At 35.3% G+C, this 26,078-nt stretch overlaps 1 protein-coding gene across 4 annotated transcripts in view; it reads left to right on the top strand.

Annotated features, from left to right (window-relative positions):
• LOC127431914 (lethal(3)malignant brain tumor-like protein 4) overlaps positions 1 to 26,078 on the top strand; it is a 102,287-nt gene that overhangs the window by 34,882 nt on the left and 41,327 nt on the right. For all 4 annotated transcript variants that reach the window (XM_051682570.1, XM_051682567.1, XM_051682569.1 and 1 more), the window contains 6 exons: positions 5,342 to 5,427; positions 5,574 to 5,684; positions 5,920 to 6,034; positions 7,502 to 7,613; positions 18,433 to 18,609; positions 24,641 to 24,781. In XM_051682570.1, coding sequence (XP_051538530.1) covers positions 5,342 to 5,427; positions 5,574 to 5,684; positions 5,920 to 6,034; positions 7,502 to 7,613; positions 18,433 to 18,609; positions 24,641 to 24,781 — 742 coding nt within the window. The remainder of the gene's footprint in view (positions 1 to 5,341; positions 5,428 to 5,573; positions 5,685 to 5,919; positions 6,035 to 7,501; positions 7,614 to 18,432; positions 18,610 to 24,640; positions 24,782 to 26,078) is intronic.

Raw genomic sequence — 26,078 nt, 5'->3', positions numbered from 1 at the left:
ACTGAATTTGACATATTTTGGATAAAAATGTATGTGTGAATGCACAATTAATCGATGATGATAATCGTGATATGCCCTAGTGTGATTATAAAAACCGCAAAAGGCTTCAATTTAATGAAATAAAAATAAAGTCTGCATGTGCTGCTTGTTTTAAAGTGAATGTGTAAAGCCAGCCGCTCATACACTGGAAACACCTCATCATGATCATCATGTGCTCTTTTGTGAACAGTAGATGACAGAGAGCAGAGCGCTCGTATACCTTGAAGCACGCAGCACATTTAGACTTATATATTTACAAACTTGTATATATAATCATTTAAATCACCATCTTTTGTGATTTAATAATCACACCTGGACCATGGGACCTGCTTTTCCAGAGGTGAGAAACTTCTGTCAAAAAAACACAGAAACTGAAAGTTCTTACTCAGTTTACCATCAAAATAAAAGCTCGATTTAAATGGAATATTTACGAAAGAAATATATCACTATTCTTTATAGCTATTTAATATGTAAAGTAATAATAATAGTAACAATTATTATTATTAGGGGTCAAGCCCCGAAGAGGCGAAAGACCCCTATTGTTTTCGTTAGTTTTCTTATTATTCTTCTTCTTCTGCTCTTGAGTCTATGGCAGCCCATAGAACTGCTTACGGGAAAGTTATGAAATTTGGCACACAGATAGAGGACATTATGATCTGTTACCACAGCAAATTTGGCATCTCTACCTCAAACCTTCTAGCGCCACCAACTGCCCAAATTTGCACTCACGTTAATGTTAATAACTTTTGAACTGTGAGTCCTAGAAACGAAGGCTTGCACCCTATGATGTCATTTTCCGTCATGAAAATGTTTCCACCATATTGAATTTTCTGAAAAACCTACTTTTTCGAACTCGTCCTAGGCCGTTTGTTCGATTTGCATGAAAATTGGCCTGCATCATCTAGAGGCACTCATGACAAAAATTGATTCACAGAATTTTGATAAACCATACTGTTTTCGAATGGCACTACGACGAAGAGCACGCCAAAATGGACGTGAGGGTATATCTCCGTAACACTTTAGCGTATTCATACCAAACTTACTATTTGTCATAGGCACCATGACTCGAGGGTGCCTGCTCAGTTTCGGAACAGTGCCACCTAGTGGTCACGTGATCTGAAAAAAGCAAATTTTTGCTTATAACTTCTGAACAGTTTGTCATAAAATCATCAAATTGGTCTCATTAGATTCAGTGGGTCGGAAAAATTCCTACGTTGGCAATTTTGGATGTCGGCCATTTTGAATTTAGTCATAAAATTCTGTATTTTACGAACGACTTGGCGTATCGTTACGAAACTCGGTATGTGTCTTTGGCACCATGCTCTGAAGGGACTGAAAAAGTTTAGGGACAGCGCCACCTTGTGGTCAAAAATTATAATGCTATTTCTAAAAATGCTAATAGCTATTGACTCCTTTTGCCTACTGTCATGAGACTGCTCTTGATAGATTCCATGGTTCATGCCGAGAACAATGATACCAATTATGTCATGATCGAGCAGACTTCTTGTCCGCCATTTTTAAATGTTTTGAAAACCTACTTTTTCGAACTCCTCCTAGACTGTTTGTCCGATTTGCACGAAAATTGGCCTGCATCATCTAGAGGCACTCACGACAAAAATATATTCGCAGAATTTTGATAAACCATACCAATGAAGAGTGTGTAAAATTGAATTTGAGGCTGTATCACCGCAACGCTTTGAGAGATTGGGACGAAACTTGGTACGTGTCATTACCATTAGGCCTTGAGGTTACCTGCAGTGTTTTGGCACACTGCCCCCTACTGGTCAGGAGATAGAAAAATGGCTATTTTGGCTTATAACTCTTGAACGCTTTCCTGCATGATAACCATCATGCCCAGATACTGCCTGAGCAGTTTCAGAACAGCGCCACATACTGGACAAAAATTCTAAGAAGTAGCTATTTTTAGTTATTTTAAAATAAAGGGGTTTTTTATGATTGAAAGTTTACTTTTTCTAACTCTAACTCCTCATACACGGTTCATCGGACAAAGCTTCTTTTGCTGCTCATGGTGCCGATAATCGGCTTGACCCCGGTATCGCTGTTTGCAGCTATATGTATTATTATTATTATTATTATTATTATTATTCTATATAATATTAATTGTATAATTATAATAATATCTGAAAATATTAAAAAAGTTCTTTTGTCAGTTTTCCACCAAAATAAAAGCTCGATTTAAATGGAAAATGTACGAAAGAAATATATCACTATTCTGTATAGCTATTTAATATTTACTGTAGTAATAATAATAATTAAAACTATTATTATTATATAAAAGCGTATTACATTATAATAATAGTATATAATTATATTATATTTTAGCAATATCTCACTTTATATGACAATGTTATGTTGTGTTGTGGATTGTGCAGTGAGGATCTGTATAAAAGTACTTAATTTGATAAAAAATAAGCTTTATTTAAAACCAAATTGGCCCGGTTGCTAGGGAGGGTAGAGTCACATGGGGTAACCTCCTCGTGGTCGCTATAATATGGTTCTCGTTCTCGGTGGGGCGCGTGGTGATTTGTGCGTGGATGCCGTGGAGAATAGCGTGAAGCCTCCACACGCGCAAGGTCTCCGCGGTAACGCGCTCAACAAGCCACGTGATAAGATGCGCGGATTGACGGTCTCAGACACGGAGGCAACTGAGATCCGTTCCTCCGCCACCCGGATTGATGCGAGTCACTACGCCACCACGAGGACTTGGAGCGCATTGGGAATTGGGCATTCTGAACTGGGAGAAAAGGGGATAAAAAAATAAAATAATTTTGACCGATTCATTAAAAGAACCGTCTCATTCGAGTCATTCGTTTGTGAATCTAAATAGCCTTGAAGAAAAAAAGATCATCTGAAGAATGCTGGACATTAAATCTTCTTCATGTTATTTACAGAAGCAGATTTATCTGTAGAAAAAATGATTTTAGTTTTTCGTGAAATTACTTTATATTTCGGGACTATATTCAGATTTCATCTAAACATCTTTTATTCTGTTTATATTCAGGCTCATTTATTTCACAGGAACACGTCTTTTTCTGATCTTTATAACTCGCCACAAACAATTGTCAAACATGAATTAGCCAGAGCTGATTTCACACATCTGTCCTACAGTCCTCTTCAAATATATTACAGGATGTAAACGGCAAACTTTTAAAGAGGACTTTAAATAATATTAAATGTAATATGTAGATATACTGTAACTCAGAACTGAAACATTTAAACTCGTTTAGACATCATCATATATTTTCTTGACAATAAAGCATGTTTCCCCTTAATTCTTATTAGTGTAATGCATCCAGACAATTTATTTTTGTGTTTTTTTTATTAGGGTTATTCTGTGTCGAATTAACCTCATTTCAGAAAACGCCCCAGCTGAAAATATATGTATTTTTTTAAATACTTGTTCTGTCATTAAAACATTAAATGTCATAGATCAATATTTACTGATTAATCCATTTTTTTGTAGATGTGGGTCAAATTATGGCTCCATATAAAAATGGTTAAATTTGACCAATTTCTTTAATTAATGGTCAAAAACGAAATGAGTCAAATGGTATGAAGTTAGTTTTTCTTGTCCAACAAAACAAAGATCTGAAGTACAAATAATGTTAAAACTAGAAATGTACCATTTCACAAATGTACCTTTTTATTCACATAAAAACAATAATGTCAAAATCTAACAACTAGATACAAATATTGCACTAACGAGCCACGTCACTTTTATCTTAATAATAGTATGAATAACAGTGAGATTTTGAGATTGATATTATGTGAATAAATGGAGATACATTTCTATTTTCAACATTATTTGTACTTCAGAACTTTGTTTTGTTGGACAAGAAAAACTAGCTTCATACAGTGTGACCAAAGTTTGGTTTTCAAGCATTGAAAATTGGTCAAATTGAACAATTTATGCATGGAGCCATGTTGAGGGCCCCATATCTCTGGGATTTTATGATGCAGGGACTTAAAAATTAAGATGCTGAAGGTAAAGTTTGTTCTGAACCAGAATATAAAAGTATATTAAGATATCTTTAATACTTCTGGAGTTATAGGCACTCCAACTTTGGAAAAACAACACAAAACAGTGCTTTTTCCCATTTTTGGACTCACACCATTGTCATATAATGCAACAGGTGGTGAAGAAGTCAACTGATTTTAGTAATAGATCTGCCAATCTCTGTGTAAAAATAAAATCATGATGCTGCCACCTTTTTAAGGTTATTTTTTTTTAACCTGTAGTTTTGCTCAAATCATAAGCGAAAATTTTCATTTTGAGCCCCCTCTTCAAAATAATGGATTATTGATCTATGGCATTTAATATTTTGGCTTATTATTTATTTATTTATTTTAAATAATTTTTCCCCATTTTCACCCAATTTGGAATGCCCAATTCCCAATGCACTTTTAAGTCCTCGTGGTGGTGTAGTGATTCGCCTCAATCCGGGTGGCGGAGGACGAATCTCAGTTGCCTCCGCGTCTGAAACCGTCAATCCTGCACATCTTATCACGTGGCTTGTTGAGCGCATTGCCATGGAGACATGTGGAGGCTTCACGCCATCCACCGCGGCATCCACGCTCAACTCATCACGCGCCCCACCGAGAACGAACCACATTATAGTGACCATGAGGAGGTTACCCCATGTGAGACTACCCTCCCTAGCAACCGGGCCAATTTGGTTGCTTAGGAGACCTGGCTGGAGTCACTCAGCACGCCCTGGGATTCGAACTAGCGAACTACAGGGGTGGTAGCCAGCATCTTTACTCTGCATCATTTATGTTTAAAAATTTAAAATGTAAAAATTGCACAAAATTAGACCATCGTGAGACAGGTTAGTTTTACCCTACTGATGATGTGTTGTTGCAATAGTAATCCTGCTCAGTACGAGAGGAACCGCAGGTTCAAACCTTTGGTGTGTGTGCTTGGCTGAGGAGCCACTGGTGCGAAGCTAACATCTGTGAGATTATGACTGAACGCCTCCAAGTCAGAATCCCCCCTAAACATAATGATATCGCAGCGCCGCGGGAATCTGATTGGTCCGGGATAGCCTGCCCGTGAGGGCCCGTGAGGAGAGCCGTACGAGACGGAGATGGGGTGCAGCCAGATGAGTGCCACCCCTCTCCCATCACGCAGCTCGAGTTTGTGGAAAACCTGGTGCTAAATGACTCCTAGATGACCTGATTCAATTAAAAATGTGCAAAAATGATCTTTTTTATCATTATACTTCAAAATGTGTGTGAATGATTCATATTCTGACGAGTTTATGTTTGTTGTGATTTTTAGGACACCCCAATCCGGAGCATTTCATCTGGGAGGACTACATGGAAGACACGGGTGCATCTGCTGCTCCGAGTCAGGCGTTCTGTATGGTGTGTGTTTCACAATGTCTCTACATCATTGAAGAGTTCAATATTCCTGAGACCCGTTCTGAATGATAGATCGATGTCAATCAGTGCACTTATAGCTCATATCAGGAGTGTTGTAGAGGTTCTGACGATGTGTTGTATGTTTATAGAGAAGTCCACACGGTTTCCAGGTGAACATGAAGTTGGAAGCGGTGGACAGACGAAACCCGATGCTCATCCGAGTAGCCACAATCACTGACACCGAAGACTACAGAGTCAAAGTGAGACAGAAAACATTTCACTGTTCAAAAGACCATTTTTAGGTTGTGTTGAACAAATGTGCTGTTACATGAAGATCATTACTGATTATGGGTTAGAACATTTCAAATTTCACAAATAAAAACTAGACTAAAAGGCTTTCTGTTATCGTCAGAGAGTTTTCAATGAAAAGCAATCACAGTTTGGTGTCTGTGATTTGTAGTTGTGTTTTAATCGTTCTCTTCTTCTGCTCACCAGATACATTTTGACGGCTGGCATGAAAAGTTTGATTTCTGGGTGGATTCAGATCTGCCTGAACTTCATCCTGTGGGCTGGTGTGCCAGGACGGGTCACCCGCTAGAACCTCCATTGAGTGAGTGCGCCCGCTTCTTCTATTTAAAAAATCATGGTTACTTTAAGGCACTTACAATGGAAGTCAATGGGGCCAGTCCATAAACTGTAAAATACTCACTATTTCAAAAGTATAGCCAAAATGGGGCCTGGGTAGCTCAGTGGTAAAATACGCTGGCTACCACCCCTGGAGTTCGCTAGTTCGAATCCCAGGGTGTGCTGAGTGACTCCAGCCAGGTCTCCTAAGCAACCACATTGGCCCAGTTGCTAGGGAGGGTAGAGTCACATGGGGTAATCTCGTTATCTCGTGGTCGCTATAATGTGGTTTGTTCTCGGTGGGGGGCATGGTGAATTGAGCGTGGTTGCCGCGGTGGATGGCGTGAAGCCTCCACACGCGCTGTGTCTCCGTGGCAACGAGCCACGTGATAAGATGCGCGGGTTGACTGTCTCAGACGCGGAGGCAACTGGGATTCGTCCTCCGCCACCCGGACTGAGGCGAATCACTATGCGACCACGAGGACTTAGAGCGCATTGGGAATTGGGCATTCCAAATTGGGAAAAAAAGGGGGAAAAAATACCCCCCCCCCCCCAAAAAAAAGTATAGCCAAAATAAGTAAACATTATATGTGTTAACATGATTTTAGTGTGGTTAAATCGCTTATAGAGTTTGTCATTATGTTGTCATGGCAACAAAGTTGTAAAATTGTCTCTAACTTTCCACAGATGCGGTTAGTAAGTGATTTTATGACAGTAAAATCATGTTAACACACATATTGTTTACGTCTTGTGTCTATACTTTTGAAACAGTGAGTATTTTAATGTTTACAGATTGACCCCATTGACTTCCATTGTAAGTGTCTCACTGGAACACAGACTTATAAAAAGGAGGGGCGAGTCGAAATAATTTTTTATGGTAACGCTCAGATTCTGTGTATTAAGCTGAAGTTTCAATGAACCCGGAATATTCCTTTAATGTTGTTTTTTTTTAATGTGATGTTTATGCAATCTAATCGATCAGCTTTAAATGAATGATTGTTAAAAACAACAGAAAATAATCAGAATATGTGACGGAAAATAATCATGTTTTACACCGAATTATAAATTCAGAGTGCTTTTACTGTATCAGAAATCAATAGTGCTTTCATAGTTAATCTTCCTGTTTTGTGTGTGTGTGTGTGTGTGTGTGTGTGTGTGTGTGTGCGCATTTAATGCTAGTGTGTGAGTCTGTTCCCATTATGCCACACTGTGAGATCACATGATAAATTACCCACCTGACCTGCAGGAAGTGATGTTTTGTGGTGTTTAGTATGATATATGATATTATCATTACGGTGTGTGTGACTGCATTAGCCGGCTCGTCACAGCGAGTGTAGTAACACTATATAAACTACAACTAAAGAGAGCTGATTCTGTTATTTATTGGTTGTTGTGAAGCCTGTGGGTTTGTTTTTGATGTTTCTAATAGTTGTTGTTGTTGTTGTTTGTGAAGCTCACGCTGGGATTTCTGACCTGAAGAACTCTGTGACTCAGGGCGTGTGTCCGACCCCGGGCTGCAGAGGCGTGGGACACATTAAAGGAGCGAAACACACAGGACACCACAGGTGAGACATCCTGCATTTACACCGAATAATCACACAATGCACATTCTGTCATCATTTACTCATTTACAAACTTAATTTCTTCAGTGGAACACAAAAGGAGATGTTTAGCAGAATGTTCACACTGCTCTTTTCCACAATGGCTGACTCTTAACTTGTCAAAAAAGGTGTCCTGGTCCGACTTCACTCCAAAAATCAAAAGTAACAATTAAGACATTTTATTTTGCATTCAGAAAATGAAGCCTATTTTTAGGGCCATTAAGATTATTTTACATTTTGCTATTATATTCATGACAGTTACGCAAATTTACCCCACAGTTCTCATTACCGTAATGCGACAAAAAAAAAGCAATAAAAATATATATAGTATTTATATTGTAATGTATAAAAGAGGGCTTCTGGTGTAAGTAAATAATACATTACAATCAACAAATAATATTATATTAAAATATATTGTCTACGCAATTCCCAGAAACGATAAAAAACGCATCTTTCGAAATATCTATTCATTGTATCGAGCCGAGAGGTCAATGTGTGACGTTTCAATCTTCTATTGGTCGCACTTCCTCTCATCATACAGATTCGCAGTTTCAATACACAGCGTAGTACTACATTTTTTTGCACGATGTTGCATTTTCGGTCTCCTGCGTTCAGAAACGTTTAAATGGGAGTGAATGGAGTGCGAAGTGTGTCCTGATCACCCTGTTGGGGTTTATTGTGCGATAACAACCAACTGACTGTACATTATCCCGCTTATTAAATGGCTACTAACCAAATAAATAAATACATGAAAATAAAATATTTATTTGCATTGAAATTATGCCATTTGAGAAGATATGGCTGAACCGCTAAATTCCACCTCCGGTTTGCGTAAGAGTTCGTTTGTTTATTTTTTAAATTAATAAATGTCTGACTGCTTAGTATGCATCATATTACAAGACTACTTGCCAAATAAATAAATAAATGCATATGAAACATTGATTTGAGTTTCAATTATTTTATTAGCTTATTTGTAGAGATCTCAGAGTGATACGTGAAACAGGAGAGACCACTCACAGACCCCGGATGAGCGCCATTGACCAATCAGAATCGAGTATTCTAGGCCGCCGTGCAATATATTATGATGTTTTACTCGATATTTCTCATTCTTCTTCATAGAACTTCAGAGAACTGTTACAAAATCACCAAATGCATTGTTAAATTAATTTAAAAGTGCCAGTTTATTTCCTAATATATAACGCTATTTAAACAGGAGGAAACATTTTCAATAGTTTGTACATAAAGCCCTTTTATGTTCTTGCACTTTTATTTACAATGCAAACTGTGGTTAGGTCAGTGTAGCTAGTCTTTCAAAAATAAGTATTTATGTAAAATAGTAGCCTAAACACATTTAGAAACATTTATTACAGCACAGAAAGTCTGGTAGATTTAATATAGAACTAAAAATTATATTTTAAATAACACTGTTACTGTTACTACTGTAATTATATTTTAGTAATGGTGATGATGTTTGATTTGATACATTTATATTTGGCGCATGGCAAAATAATCTAGCAGAGCGGATCCCTCGCGCGAGTGGTTCTGTGATTGCTCGCGCCAAACTTGTATGAAAAATAGGCGTCAGTCATGCAGCGACAACACACATTTTAAGGGGCGGTCACACTACACTTTGTGCTCCGTTCACTCCCATTCGAATGCTTCTGAACGCGGGACACCAAAAGTGCAACATCGTGTAGGGATGCCCCGATGTATCAGCCGCCGCATAAGCATGAAAACGGCAATATGACAAACCGATGGATCATTTATAATTATCATCACTCTTTGAATTCAAATGCACAATCCAGAAATAATAATAGCCACAGAATGTAGAAGGGTTGGCACTCCTAAGAACTTAATATTATTTCATTTATAATCATTCTCGATCTCACATTGAGGAAAAAATGTCGTTACAGATGTGACAGTTGTGAAAGCGGCACTTTCCTATACATGATGGGGTAAAACCATCCAAAATGCTTTGAAACCAGCAAACTTTGACTTCCGAGACATTGGTGTGTTATTCATTGAGGCTGCACCATTGATTGAGTTAAGATTGAAATTGCAATATGGTCTTGCGCGATTACTAAATGGCTGCTTTTAGTGGGGGCCTGGGTAGCTCAGTGGTAAAGACGCTGGCTACCACCCCTGGAGTTCGCTAGTTCACTAGTTCGAATCCCAGGGTGTGCTGAGTGACTCCAGCCAGGTCTATTAAGCAAACAAATTGGCCCAGTTGCTAGGGAGGGTAGAGTCACATGGGGTAACCTCCTCATGATCGCTATAATGTGGTTCATTCTCGGTGGGGCGTGTGGTGAGTTGAGCGCAGTTGCCGCGGTGGATGGCATGAATGCCTCCACACATGCTATGTCTCTGTGGTAACGCGCTCAACAAGCCACGTGATAAGATGCGCGGATTGACGGTCTTAGATGCGGAGGCAACTGGGATTCGTCCTCCGCCACCCGGACTGAGGCGAATCACTACGCGACCACGAGGACTTAAAAGCACATTGGGAATTGGGCATTCCAAATTGGGAGAAAAAGGGGAAAAATCCCCCCCCCCCCAAAAAAAAGAAAAGATGGCAGCGTTTAAAAATAGACTGCAATCAGCTCTTCAGTCAGCATTGTGTAAGCAAGCGGCGCCCTCTAGCGGTCTGGACAGCATTTTCCATTATCCATTACAGCACTATAGAACTTAAAAGGGTTCCTTTTGTTCCTTTGGTAACTTTTTATTTTTAATGTGGTGGGCATTTCCGTTGAATTTCCCAACATAATGTTTGCATAATATGTGTTTGTGATGTTCTATTATATACAGTACAAACATGTAAAATGTGAGTTCTGTTGTTTTGAGCTGCAAAAACAGAAGTGCAAAAATGTTTTAGGAGTACAAAATAACCTTTTTTTACATCAAGCATCATGCTCTGATATTTAGTTATATTTCAAAATAAAAATGATCTTTTTACCTTCTATTTAAAACTTTGGTCTGTCTTGTGTTCAACAGATCCAATCAATGGAAATTATTTATTGTTAGAACAGAGAAAAAGCTTTTGTACCTCTTTGTACATTTTTACAACACAAAAATGTGTGATCTGGTGACAAAATAAGGTAAGTGGCAAATTAACGGTATTGGCCAAAAGTTTTTTGTTAAAATCAGTATCGGTATAGGCCAAAAAAAAATACAAATATCATATCGGTGCATGCCTAATATTGTTTGAAGAAATTTCGTACTCTCTGCGTATTGAAAGTTCAGGTTTGGTGAATTCTGGACTGCGAATCCGTGACATGTGACAAGAAGATGCGTGACCAATAAAAGATTGAAACGTCACACGCTAACCTCTTGGCTCGATACAATGCATACACATTTCTAAAGCTGCGTGTTTTATTGATGCTGGAAAGTGCGTAGAAAATAATAATATAATGTTGTTTGTTATTTGTTTTGTATTATTTACTTACACCACAAACCCTACCTCATGACATCATATCCTGGTCCCTTGCCACCCCTTCAGATAGGAAGCATACTTAATGCGTGTAAAGCTCTGAACGTGAAATGAATATCATTAATTTTGCCCGAAATTTCACCTACAAACAGGTTTGTAACATTGTGAGAGTGAGTAAATGATGGCAGAATTTTCTTGAACTAAAACCTTTCTGCAAGGCAAGTAGGATTTTCTGTCTTATTCAGCATATTATCTGTGATGTTCAGAGAGTTTTGTAAGGTCTCAGCCGTCGGCTTTGGATTTGAAGGTTCTCCTGGACGCAGTTCAGAGATGAGACACGTCCGATGGGACACCTGCACCTCCTGCCAAAAATATGTCCCGATGAGGGTCACGGTTTAAACAAATCTCTCATTTCTCCAGATAAACTCACTGCTGTCTGCCAAAGCTTCACGTCTGATCGGGGTTTTGATAGAAGCTGTTCACAGGGTCAGTTTGAGCAGTTTAGTGCTGCTGTGTTTGACCTTCACTGGTGTCCGCTCACAGATGAGCTCTACACGAGCACTAAACGAGCTCAGGCAGGGTGTGGAATAGACCGTGACCCGATGACCCAGAGAATATGAACTACAAACATCGTTAGCTTTTGTGCTGCTGGCTGCGACACTCGACTCTGCGATCTCTCCCTGTTTCTGTAGCTCACCTTTACCAGCATATAATCACACTAACCAATCATGCACGCGGCGTTCATATATAACCCATACTTCATAAAAGGATGCAGTCTTTTTTTAGAAAGCCACGTTTGATTACACAGAGCGAGAGACAGTTTTTACGCTACTTTTCAGCAAATTCCTCTCTGCTTGGGAATGGAATTTGGATCCTAATTTGCATCTAATTTGCATGCATTTGCATACATTTATCTCAGCACTGGCTATTTAGGTAGTATCGGACAGGTGAAAAATACCGGTGAAGAACTGTTTGAGGATTATTTGTCTGCAACTTTAAAACAGTTTAATTTAGTTTTGTCTCCCTTTAATAAGCGTCCTCTAGAGTTTAAATGAGTTTGACACTCAAAGGCTGTTTAAATGATACATTATTACAATAAGCAAGAGCTACATGAACATAAATACGCCTTAATAAAAACATAATTTAATTTGCATATTAAAGTGGGTGATTAAATGTTGAAAGCCGCTTCATAATCTTCTCTTGCCTAGTTTTGTTAATTAAACTTCATTATAGACGAGCTAACATATTTTACATTATATAGTATGGGGTGAGAAACTTGCATTTGTGCTATTTTATTTTTATGCAGCCATTTGGATGTTTGGCTGATTTTTTGTTTTTGTTATTAGTTGGTACAGTTGGTATTATTTGGAGGCAATTCTCCCAAAAAAGTCGGCTGAGAAAAATAATCGACTGTACATAAATAAAACAAATAAAATATACAATTAATGGGACAAGCTGATGGAAGTGGAGAGACTATTTGCAGAGTAAACAACTAACACCACTTTTGGTCCCGTCCAAATCAAAATGAACTTGAAATGTAATTGTGTTTCATTGAGACGGTTTTTAGTGAGCACTCGCTCTTAAATCTCTGGCAAAGTCTCTGTGCCATCACCAGCTGTGTTTGCAGAGGAGTAGATGACCACTGATGAAAAAAAGTATAATAATAATAGGCAAACATATAAAAAAAAACATGTAAAATGCTTTTTGCTGTATTATTATAGGTATGTTTTTTAACCCTGTAAAAAGCCTGACATATGAAAGAAAATTCTGATTTTTTAACATTAAACTGTTTTTAGTACCATTAGACAAACTATAAAAAGTTTATAAAAAAAATTATTTTATGTATCGTATTTGATACATTAGGCTTTAAATGTCATTCTCCTCCTGAGGTCCTGCAGTTCATTTTTGTGTAGTTCATTTGTTATGTAAGTTTTTCTACAGTGGTAAATCTTGGGGTATTATCAGAGGACTCTCTGGGCTTTTCAGAGATACCAAATGTTTGAGAGTTTGACCATGACAACTTCCTCTCCATGCTCTATAATAAATGTTTCACAGTTCAAATATAATATGAATAAAATATTCTTTTTTCAATAAACTATTTTTATCATATGTATTTTATGCAACGAACACTATATTGACATTTAAAAAGGGAAATTTTCTAACGTTTTTCGCTGGGTCTCATGAACTTATGGTAAGATGACATCATAATAGCTTGTAATGTAAATTAATGAGATCTTTATAATGACAGAGCAGACTGCATATATGAAAATACACAGAAATATTAGTTCACACTTTAAATATATCTTATAAAAAGTATATGTCAGAATTTTCAAAGCTCTGTGATGTTTTTGTGGTGGGCATGAATGTATGTAATGATGATTGAGAGAGAAACCTCAATATCATATTTAATACATTAAAAAAAAAATCAATAAAATAATATACAGAATTTTAACCAAGCACAAGTTGCTTATATTCAGCCAATACTCATTTTAAAATATCAGTAACAATATAATCATTACTGTCGCTTTTACTTTATTAAAATCAGCAAAGATTTCACATAATAAATGAGTGCATATAATACAAAAGTGGACATTTTTGAAAAAAAGAAATATATACATTTTTCCATCAAGAAATGCCCAGAAATGTCCAGGTGGCAGCAGACATCTAGTACACTGCAGACAACAGGATTTCCGGCATTTGTTTTGTTTTGTTATGTTAATGATGCAAAAGCTTTAGAAAATAGCTTATCAGATTTGATACAGGTGGCATATAGGGTTAAAGCAATGAAAATAAATATAATAAAATGCATAAACTTGATGTGTCTTCATTTGACTTGATTTAATAAATAATGAGTTCATATGAACATACAAAAATAAGGGTTAGGGTTAGTTTAAATAAGGGTAAAAGTATTGTATGCTTATTAAAAGTGTAAGATCAAATGTGTTTTATACTGTCTACCTTCCCATAAAGGAATCTGATATATGGCAGTGAATAAATATATAAGACTATGGTTCATATATGCAGGCTACGTAGCCTATTCAAATTCCACTATGATTTTAAAAAATATATATGAAAACAGACATTTTTGTAGTATTTTGAAATAAGTTGTTGCAAATATGTGCATCAATGTTACTTTTTATATCATATATTGTGATCATTTTTTTAATCGCAATTAATCGCATACTTTTTGTAGTTAATCACGATTAATCGCAGATTTTGAAAGTGTTGAAATTTGACACTATATATGCTTCTTTTCTTTTCAAAATTAATTAATTTACATCTTAGGAAAGAAAAAAAACTATATGTATTTAGCAATATAATGCTTTAGTAAAATTTTCCAAACAAAACCTTCCACAATATAAAGATAGAAATGCACTAAAATATCACCAGTTCAAGTAACATTAAACGTTTCCTGAAGTCTGAGTGGGAGTTTGACTAATTGAAAGAACTAGTCCCCACATAGTTTGCATATTCATTGCAATGGGCATTAAATCTCTTAAACTCTCATCCTCTGCAATATTAATCTGCCAGTAGACTGTGATTATACACTATTACAGCAATCGTGAAGCTGCGTTCATGATTCGCGTCAGAGCATCAACACCAGCGTCCAGTGCCGCTTTGAACTCACCATAAACAGCGCTTGCAGAAAAAACGTCTCATTCTGAGTTTTGGTGATGATTAAGATTTGGTGTGCTTCTGTGATCATTTAGATGCGCCTTACATAGGCTGAAAAATCTGGGCTTGTTTTGTAGATCATATAGTGTTAAGAGCTCCTTTCTCCATCATTCTATCACTGACAGAGAAGCGCTGTCAGAGATTCTTTTATTTATTGAGATAACAACCTCCACTGCTCTATCACAGGAGAGAGAGTAACAGTCAACTAGTGTTTTATGACAATACGGCCATAGAATGTCTTTGGGACTGGCGCTTTATGCTTAGCTTGTAGGCTTCCCTTGTGAAGGGCTCTGGCATGTGTATGTGTTTGTGTGTTGTGGCGTGTGTGTTAGTGTAATGAATCCGGGCAGACACATTACAAACGTTTAACCCTTCACACCAGTGTTTATGCTGAATGTTAAATGTGTTAATCGTGATTAAGAAAAATTAACGCGTTAAACTTTTTTAATTAATTGCAATCATTGCAAATTCTGACAGTGCTAATTGTGATATCAGATTTCTGTATGGGTTTAACCCAAAAGATGTATATGGCAAAGAGAACTGAAATATGAATTTACATTGGACATAAAAAAACCCTACTTATTTCAATCGCTCAGGAAAGTAACATACATCATTTAAGAGGTATCATTCATGTGCTGAAGTTCAGTACTTACGGTTAGTGGTTCAAATCAGTATAATCTAGTAATGGTTGGTAGATGGTTGACTTAACCCTATAACGCTGTGTGTATCAAATATGATACACAATATTTGACGGCTCCTATTTCACTCTCTGTTCAAGCTGACGAGCCAAACAACCTATGGTATGTAAGTTTCACGTGTTTATGGCACCACCTAGTGGTTATTTGTGAAAAAAGTGGTTTCAGTGTTTATATCGATCTATTTAAAATGGCTTGCGTGAAAAGTGACGCTTATGTAGGGATAAATGACAGCTTATTTCAATTAGGTAAATGTGACAGTAATGATTATATTGTTTCTGATATTTTAAAATGAGTGTTGGCTGAATATAAGCAACTTGTGCTTGGTTAAAATTTTGTATATTATTATATTGAAAAAAAAACATAACCTTTTAAATCCATGTATATAAAAAATAAAAATCAGAGCTTTGAAAATTCTAACATATACATTTTATAAGATAAATTTAAAGTGTGAACTAAAATTTGTGTATTTTCAAAGAAAAATACTCATAATGACGATAATCAAACTGTCTTAAACAACAAACTGTTGACGTAAATATGATGAGACAAAAATAATATTGCAAGATATTAACAACACACTAAGAAAGAAAAATCTAGAAAGAATTGACTGAAATAATCCAGTCATTGTACGTTGTGTATTTCCCCGCTGAACGACTGTACAATGAACTTCATTAACGGGTTAATTACCTCACTCAAACACATCCTATATATGTGCCATTAATTACTATATATTACACCTTACATCCGCACATACAATGAAGACAATCAACAGCTGAACTTGAACTAAGTTACATGTTAGTCAGAATGTTTAACTTGCGTTGTGAATACGCCGTTTCCTTAAAAACATGTGACACGTAACGCAATATCATAAACTGTCTAAACGTGAGAATTCACAACAGACTCACTTCTAAAAGTACTTCAGTATATTCAGTATTACCATTTATTCAGGTAATCTTACATATTAAACATATTCATCTTTAAATGATTGATGATTGATGCATGTTTCAATTATTGTAAGTAGTTTGTACATTTTTCTAAATATTTGAATATTTGGCTAAAGTTTAGTCTGTTATAGTTTTATACATTGTGCTCAGTATCGGCAACTAAAGTGCTATTTTTGCTGACTAAAATAAAAAATTTGAGTCTGAATAAAATGTAAAAAATATATGAATTTGACATGAAATGCTGACTAAATTTAAAGCACATTTTCATCAAAAGACAAAAAGGCATCGCAGTACATTGTGGAATTGTGCTCTTCATGAAGGATGCATTTGGAAAAATCTGATGGAGTCATTCATGGATTTATGGGTTGAGAGCGAGTGCGACACTGTGGATTTGTTGAGCGGAATAACAGCATCATGTCAGATATAAAACTACACATGTTTTATCATCATCCGGCACACATTATCTCAGATGGACTCGAGCCGCAGCGTTTAACAGTGCTGATATGAGCGCAGAACTCTCCAGAGGTTCCTATAGAAGGTGGTGAATGGTTATAATGCTCTAGTGAAATTTGTCACCATTAAATTCATGAGGCGTTCTTTTAGAGCTCTGAGCGGTGGCTGCTTTTATAGTTTAATGGACTGTTCAGATGTGGACTCCAGAATTCAGTCTGATTTTATTTGCTGGTTCTTCATGTATTCAGTATTTGGTCCAAACAGGAGTGCTGATTAAAGGATGGTTCTGGGTTCAATACAAGTTGATCTTATTTAACAGCATTTGTGGCATAATGTGGATTTCCACAAAAATTATTTCAGCTTGTCCCATATTTATTGAACCCTTTAAGCTCTGAAGGTGTTTTTAAAGATTTCCTGTTTTAGTGGCATAGCCAAAATTAAAGACTTATAACTCGACAAAAACAGGGAGGGTCACGTGTTTGGTATCACTGTAAATAAAACTTTTCACATTTTTTAATGATATAGATTATGATACGTTCTGAGACTGTCAGCCTAAGAAATTGCTGAAAAATAAACAAATAGCCAAAAATGTGCTTTTTTTCTTATTTTTCTTATTTGACATTATATATCTCTGGGTGTACTGAGAAACATTTTGTGTTGATATGACAACGCATTCAAAAGTTATAGCATTACAAATATAATTTATCATAGTGTCCAAAAGCCTCTCCAAACAAATAAAACATCATAATTGTACATAAGAACTAATTACACATGCAAACACAACAATGACTAAAGGTTTGCATAGCATGAAGACATGATTTTAGTAATGAGATTTCACAGAATGAGTTTCATTCTGTGTCATTTGAGTCATCATTGAGTCTGTGTCATGTATTTGGCGCCATCTCCTGGTGGCCATATGTAACATTGTGCTTCATGTGGATTATCTAATGATCTATACATCTGATTATCTTGAGTGTGGACTCGTTTGAAAGATAATCACCTCCTCTAAGTAATGATATGTGATATTTTATGTTCTGTTTATGTTTGTGAAGTTATAAGTGAAAATGCATCAAATAAGCAACACCAACATAATTGTCAAAGACATATACTTAGCTATTACTCACTATATTTTTGTCTGTGAGTAAAACAAATAAGCTGGTTATATTTTACTCTTTGAGAGATTTCCAGCAACATATGACACATGGATATTTGATCAGTTTGATGTTTTTACTGATTGCAATAATATGTAGTGCAAATGTTTTATAAATTATCAAACTGGAAAACTTCTGATTTGTCTGCAGTTTTCAAATCACTTGTTCAGTTTTGGTCATAATGTCCACATGCATTGGAAAGTAGAGCTTCTAATCTTTCAAACGATATCTATTTTGTTTTGGTCAAGGCTGTAGTTATTAATGTTTTGACGATTATATTTTTTCTCACGGGCCCATCCAAGCTTAAAAGGTGAAAAAAATAAGAGTTACACTTCAGAGAGTGTATGAGACTGAGGAGGCAGACCGAGCGGAATCCTTCTATCAATCATTTATCTCTCTTTCTCTCTCTCTCTCTCTCTCTCTCTCTCTTTCTCTAAGTGCCTTCGGTTGCCCATACTCTGACATGAACATGAAGAAAGACGTGATGCTGCCTGACCGTCTTGGAGGAGAGAAGCAGATCACATTCATCCCTGTGCAGTTTGTGCAGAAGACCAAACGCTTGTGTCCAGATGAGGAAGCGGAGGAGGAGAATGAAGATGAGAAAGTTGACAACAGGTGTGGACTGTTTAATAGGAGTGACATGCTAAACAAGTACTGTAATCATGTTGATGACATTTCACATTTTAAGTCTGTTTTGTAAAACTAAATCAGACTCAACTGGTATTATCGAAAAGGCATTCTTCCTTTTTTTAAAAGCTAGTATGCAGTGTGTATTCTGTGCACAGTATGTGAATGTTTTGTATGCATAGAATACACAGAGCACACACATTTCCAGTGTGATGAGTGAACTGGCAGTAAAATCAAAGACGACTTTGGTAACACTTTCTATGAAACCTATATTTATACTGCATTGTAAAGGCATTATAAATGCATTATACTGCATGTCTCATAATACACATTATAATATGTTATAACTTCTGATAAATAATTATAACTACAGTTATAACACATTATAAGACTTTCCCTATTCATAGTTATACTTTATAGTATAATGTTTCATAATACACATTATAATACGTTATAACTTCTGATAAATAATTATAACTACAGTTATAACACATTATAAGACTTTCCCTATTCATAGTTATACTTTATAGTATAATGTTTCATTATACACATTATAATACGTTATAACTTCTGATAAATAATTATAACTACAGTTATAACACACTATAAGACTTTCCCTATTCATAGTTATACTTTATAGTATAATGTTTCATAATACATAATAATACGTTATAACTTCTGATAAATAATTATAACTACAGTTATAACACATTATAAGACTTTCCCTATTCATAGTTATACTTTATAGTATAATGTTTCATAATACACATTATAATACGTTATAACTTCTGATAAATAATTATAACTACAGTTATAACACATTATAAGACTTTCCCTATTCATAGTTATACTTTATAGTATAATGTTTCATAATACACATTATAATACGTTATAACTTCTGATAAATAATTATAACTACAGTTATAACACATTATAAGACTTTCCCTATTCATAGTTATACTTTATAGTATAATGTTTCATAATACACATTATAATACGTTATAACTTCTGATAAATAATTATAACTACAGTTATAACACACTATAAGACTTTCCCTATTCATAGTTATACTTTATAGTATAATGTTTCATAATACACATTATAATACGTTATAACTTCTGATAAATAATTATAACTACAGTTATACCACACTATAAGACTTTCCCTATTCATAGTTATACTTTATAGTATAATGTTTCATAATACACATTATAATACGTTATAACTTCTGATAAATAATTATAACTACAGTTATACCACACTATAAGACTTTCCCTATTCATAGTTATACTTTATAGTATAATGTTTCATAATACACATTATAATATGTTATAACTTCTGATAAATAATTATAACTACAGTTATAACACACTATAAGACTTTCCCTATTCATAGTTATACTTTATAGTATAATGCATTATAACACATGCAACATTATAACACACAGAAGTTAATAAAGTTAATGGTATAAGTGCTTTATAGTGTAAAGAGTCAAAATGATCATATTATAAGTGTTCTTTGACTGCTTTAAGTAAAGTTACAAAAGCAATATCTTCTTATAAACAGTCATAACATAAACTTGAAACATACATTACAAGTCAGACTTCTATAATGGAAGTTATTTATTAAATAAGATGCACAAACATTAAAGTTTATTGAATAGAGTCCAGTATAGAATCTGTTTGATTAGTTTTTATTCTTGGGTGTGTTTACATGTGTGATCAACATACATATTTAGAGTTTCTGATCTATTTTAACATTGTAGATGTACAAGTGTTAAAATAATATCTCAAAATGTACATTAAATGTGTGTTATTTATGTATTTGTGCATGTGTAATGTTTATAACATCCAGCATGACTTGTGATGTCTTATAACCACTTAAAAATATCTTATAGATGTTTATAAGAAGACATTGCTTTTGTCACTTTATTTAAAGCATACCTACATTATTACATATATATATTACAAATATATATATAATACATTATAACTTCTGCAGATTAAATGAAATGTTGCTTGTGTTATAATGCATTATACTTTAAGGTATAACTATGAATAGGTAAGTATTATGATGTATTATAATATACATATACAGTTGTTTGAGAAGTTATAACATATTATAAGGTGTACTATGAGACATTACTCATGCATTATTAATATGGGCTTCATAGAAAGTGTTACCACGATCTTTACCGTCACTTCACTCATTGTTTGATCAAACTGCCAAGAGTTAGGACGTTTTTACACGCACACAAAATGCAAACATTTCTGATACAATAACAGGCAGTTGTGATATAGTTTTTGTTCATTTAGTTCTATTGTAAATGCATTACAACATATTTTGAAAGCTGAAGTTATTTTCAGTGGTAATCAACAGCAGATGCACAGACACTGTTAATACAGCGAAACATACTGAATATTAAACTTGGAATATCCCTTTATTTACATTAGCAGCTCACTGCATTTTCAGCAAGCTAGTCATATTAGAAATTTCCATTTTCTTAGTGAATTAAAGTAGAAGTGTGTTTGGTTTCATTGTTTTGCAGTAGGTTAAACTCTCTTAAATGTGTAAATGCTTAATCATTAATAACTTTGATGCCACGTAACAAATTGGCAAATCCCACATTCCGTCTTTCCAGAATTCGGCGTGAAACACTATTTAAATTTTAATCAGCTGATCGCCGCATACTGACCCAAATCAAACGCTGATCACGTCTCATATTTCCCCTCACTGGTGGGGCAGAAAACCTCACATCCACAGTGTGTACTCGACTCGGCACCTGCGATCTACCTCATTCTGATCCTGCGAGAGGGATGTAGTGCAATTGTATTATCTGCCGTTGGCGTTCGGCCAGACGTTTGAGAGATGTGCAGTTTAATCCCCGCAGTGCCGAGTGTTTTTAATCCAGAATAAACTCATTCAGCAGCTCAGCATTTTATTTTGAAAGTACTTTGGTCAATAAACAGAAGTGTTGCACTTGTAATTTCCTGTTGACGTTTGAAAGGGCTGAGAAATGCACAGCGCTTGTTTGTTTAAACGCTTGGAAACGTGTCAAACATCATTTCCTGCCAAGAGAAGAATCTCGCAGAGAAAATGAATGTGAGGTTTCATTTAGACATGAATAAATCACAGTCTTGCAGGAAAACAGCTGATGGGAGCTTCACATATTCAGACTGATTGCTTCATGCGCACATCTGGACATTACACTGCAAACATGTGTTGACATTCACCGCCATTGAGCTCGTCCCAGTGGTGATCGCTATAAAGGAATATTCCAGGTTTAGTACAGGTTAATCTCAATCGACAGCATTTGTGTCATAATAATTGATTACCACAAAAATGTATTTCCACCTCCTTTTCTTTAAATGTGTGTTCCAGTGAGACACTTACAATGGAAGTCAATGGGGGTCAATAATCTGTAAACATTAAAATATTCACTTTTTCAAAAGTATAGACACAAGACATAAACAATATGTGTGTTAACATGATTTTACTGTGATTAAATTGTTTACAGGGTTTACGACGTTACATTGTTACCAAATAAGTTTGAATAATATTGGATATAACTTTACACAGAAAAGGTGATACACAAAAATATGTCAATGTCATGTTTGTTTATGATCAAATAATGTATAAATATAAACATGTCACTCTAGAGGCATTTTTAGACTGCAACGCTGGCACAGAAGCTGCCTTTGAAGTGGCCTTCAGGTGTATTTACCCACTGTTTACTGCTGCTCAGAGGTGGCATGAATGCATTTACAGAACAATTACAACTGCATAAATGTTGTACATATTACATATGTATATATGAATATGAAATGAATTTAAATGTGAAACTATAAATTATAAAATATATGCTCTATCACAATAACAACAATGTTTAAGGCTGCTCTGATGCTGCGTTTACACAGAACCGAAGACGCACCAGTACTGCCTTTTGGTGTCAAATTTTCAATAAATAAAATATAATAAAAGCACAAAACATAGTTTTATATATATGTCCTGTAGTTCTTAATGGAGATGAGTTGTATTTGTTTAGAATCTTAAGAATTAACAGCTCTTAAAGGGATAGTTCACCCAAAAATGTAAATTCAGTCATTATTTACTCACCCCTGTGTTGTTATAACTCTATATGACTTTCTTTCTTTTTCTGAACACAAAGGGAGAAATTGTGTAATAATGTTGTGCTCAGTGATGTCATACAATGGCAGTTTATGGTGACCACCTCTTCAAGCTTCAAAAGAACACAAAAGTATAATTCAGAAGTCTAATAAATTATTCCATGAGACTCATGATTGTTATGAAAGCATACGATAAGATTTGATGAGAAACAAACGGAAATCTAATGTGTTATGTAGTGATAACTAACCGTTGATCTCCTGTGTGCGTTCATGATAGGACACGAGAGCAATAGTTCACGCAGATCCCTCGTGACATTGGGGCGTTCAAGCGAAAACTCGTTTTATCTAAAAACAGGTCCTCCACAGCGATAGTGACAACAGAACACAACACATCTGCACACAAAACAGAGAACAGAACTTACTAAACATGTCTGAAGAGTTTGTAGTTGAAGAATTGATGCATTTCTATGCCCAGCCTTATTTTACTTGGAAATAAATAGAAACATAGAGGAGGATACAGGCAGCCATAGTCACACCGTGTCCTAATCTGACGGCAAACGACATGTGATAAAAGGTATATTTTCTATTGTAATCAGAGTTTTTGTCCTAACCAGCAGTGACGAGCGATGGTACATTCTATCAATCGTTGGTTTCTATTTTCGGCATCACGCGCGTAACTCCGTCCACTGTGAACTGGCACCAGTCCAAAAACTTTCAAAAAATAAGGCTGGGCATAGAAATGCATCAATTCTTTGACTACAAACTCTTCAGTCATTTTTAGTAAGTTCTGTTCTCTGTTTCGTGTGCAGTTGTGTTCTGTTGTCACTATCGCTGTGGAGGACCTGTTTTTAGATAAACACGTTTTTGCTTGAACGCCCCAATGTCGCGAGGGGGCTGTGTGAACTGTTGCTCTCGTGGTCTATCATGAACACACACAGGAGATCAATGGTCAGTGAACATTTTCACTAAATAATACATTAGATTCCAGTTTGTTTCTCATCAAATCTTATCGTATGCTTTCATAACAATCATGAGTCTCATGAATAATTTATTAGACGTCTGAATTATACTTTTGTGTTCTTTTGAAGCTTGAAGAGGTGTTCACCATAAACTGCCATTGTATGACATCACTGAGCACAACATTATTACACAATTTCTCAGAAAAATAAAGAAAGTCATATAGAGTTATAACAACACAAGGGTGAATGACTGAATTTAAATTTTTGGGTGAACTATCCCTTTAAAAAAATAACACGAAATTAGAGAAGACACGAATCCCCTGTTTCGAAAGATTGCCTAAACTTAGTACTCAAAGTTTATTCTATGGAGATGGTAACATATGAAATTAATAGTAAAAAAATATATATATATTAAATTAAATAATTGAATAAGTTGGAAGCCGGGAATGCCAACAGTCAAATAGAATTGCTTTACCAAGTCCCCTTTTTTAATGCTTCTATGCATTATTGATACTATGGATATTGTATATATGTGTATATTTTGATGGGTTAATGTATGCATGCACTTATATATTTATTTTAGTTTTATTTTCTTTATTCTAAAATTAATACCACACACCCACACAAAAAAGCAAAAGTAATAAATAGTTGTCTATTGAAATGAATGTTAATGGAAGGCACAATGTAATGAGAAATGCATTGAACAGATAGACACAGAGTATATAAAAAAAGAACTGACTTTGATACGACGTGCATTGCGTCTTTACACAGAATTTTAAACAGGCACAGAAGCCTTAACTCGGCAGTGTAAAGACACCTTAAGTGTGTCTCAATATTTTAGAGAATGGTGTAAAATATTACGCGTTAAGTAGCATAATCTGCTTATTTCGGCATGAATTTGTCCATAGTTTAATTTTGTTCTGTCTCTCTCAGGGGGATGTTAGCGGGGTATGACGGGGCACCTCGTCTGCGCGGTCGACCCCCAGTGGTGAAGAGAGAACATAAAGAAGAACCTTTGACTCAGGGACAAAAACCGCTGTCACCCCTCGCCAAGAGAGGCCGTTTACCCAGCAGGTAATACTTCACCTTTTTTAGACAGTAAATCTATTCAACCTTAGGTCCTTAATCTTTAAATGATCTGATTATTAATCTTTGTTCTCCTTTAACCCTTCATCTTTATGCTCTGTATGTTATTAACATGTTATTAATGCTTTGACACAAGATGATGTCATCAATATTTTTGTTCCGTTTTACTGGATGTAAAAGACTGTAACTGTAAAAAATCAATGTATGCAGTCCATAAATTCTGAATGTGGGAATGTGAGTCCAAGATTGGGTTCTTACACATCTGACATTTTCTTCTATGTTGTAATTGTTTTGTTGGATTGTAAACTCTTCTGTTTGATCGTCTGTCTTGCATTTTTACATTGTTTTCAACCATTAATCATTCGTGTTTCGATTGCTTTACTCTTAATTACAAAGGAGCCTTTTTTACATCCCCTGAACATCTATAAATAACAGAATTCCTCATAGAGAGAGAGAGAGTGAGAGTGTGTAAGTGATTTGTCGAGTCTCTCCGGGCGTTTGGAATAAAACTGTCTGTGTTATATTGCATCTAACTGTGGCATATTAAACGACTGCAGTATAAAAGATTTTCAGTGCATTTCGTGCAGATGTCGGTCCTGTAAACTTCCGTTGTAAACTGAAGTAGATGTCGTTCAAGTAAAGAGTGTTTTTTATGTTGGTTTATACATTGTGCTCCGTGTTAAAAGAGTGTTTTGTAGAGAAATACTTCATGTGTTTTTACGGAAGGAATATTGAAATGGTTTAACTCTTTGAGCTCTGAAGGTGTTTTTAAAGATGTCCTGTTTCAGTGGCATACCCAAAATTAAAGGCTTATAACTCAACAAAAATAAACAAGGAGAGTCAAGTGTTTGGTATGATTATAAAGAAAACTTTTCACCTTTTTTATAATGATACATTCTGAGGCTCTCAGCCTATGAAACTGCTGAAAAGTCACAAAACAATTGAGCCAAAAATTTTCTTTTTTTCATTATTTGACATTAATATATCTCTGGGTGTAAATTAGGTGGAAAAAGGAAAAACTGTTTTGTTTTGTTTCCAATCATGTCAACTGTATCTGAGACATTTTTTGTGATGATACAACAAATCAATCAAAAGTTATAGCATTACAAAAATAATTAATCATAGTGTCCAAAAACATCTCCAAACAAATAAAACATAATAATTGTACATAAGAACTAATTACACATGCAAACACAACAATGACTAAAGGTTTACATAGCATGCAGACATGATTTTAGTAATGAGATTTCACAGAATGAGTTTCATTCTGTGTCATTTGAGTCAT

The sequence above is a fragment of the Myxocyprinus asiaticus genome, chromosome 41 (genome assembly GCF_019703515.2).
Source record: "Myxocyprinus asiaticus isolate MX2 ecotype Aquarium Trade chromosome 41, UBuf_Myxa_2, whole genome shotgun sequence".
In the NCBI taxonomy this organism is placed as follows: Eukaryota; Metazoa; Chordata; class Actinopteri; order Cypriniformes; family Catostomidae; genus Myxocyprinus; species Myxocyprinus asiaticus.
Note: the sequence above shows the minus strand (reverse complement) of the source record. Positions and strands in the feature narration are given on the sequence as shown.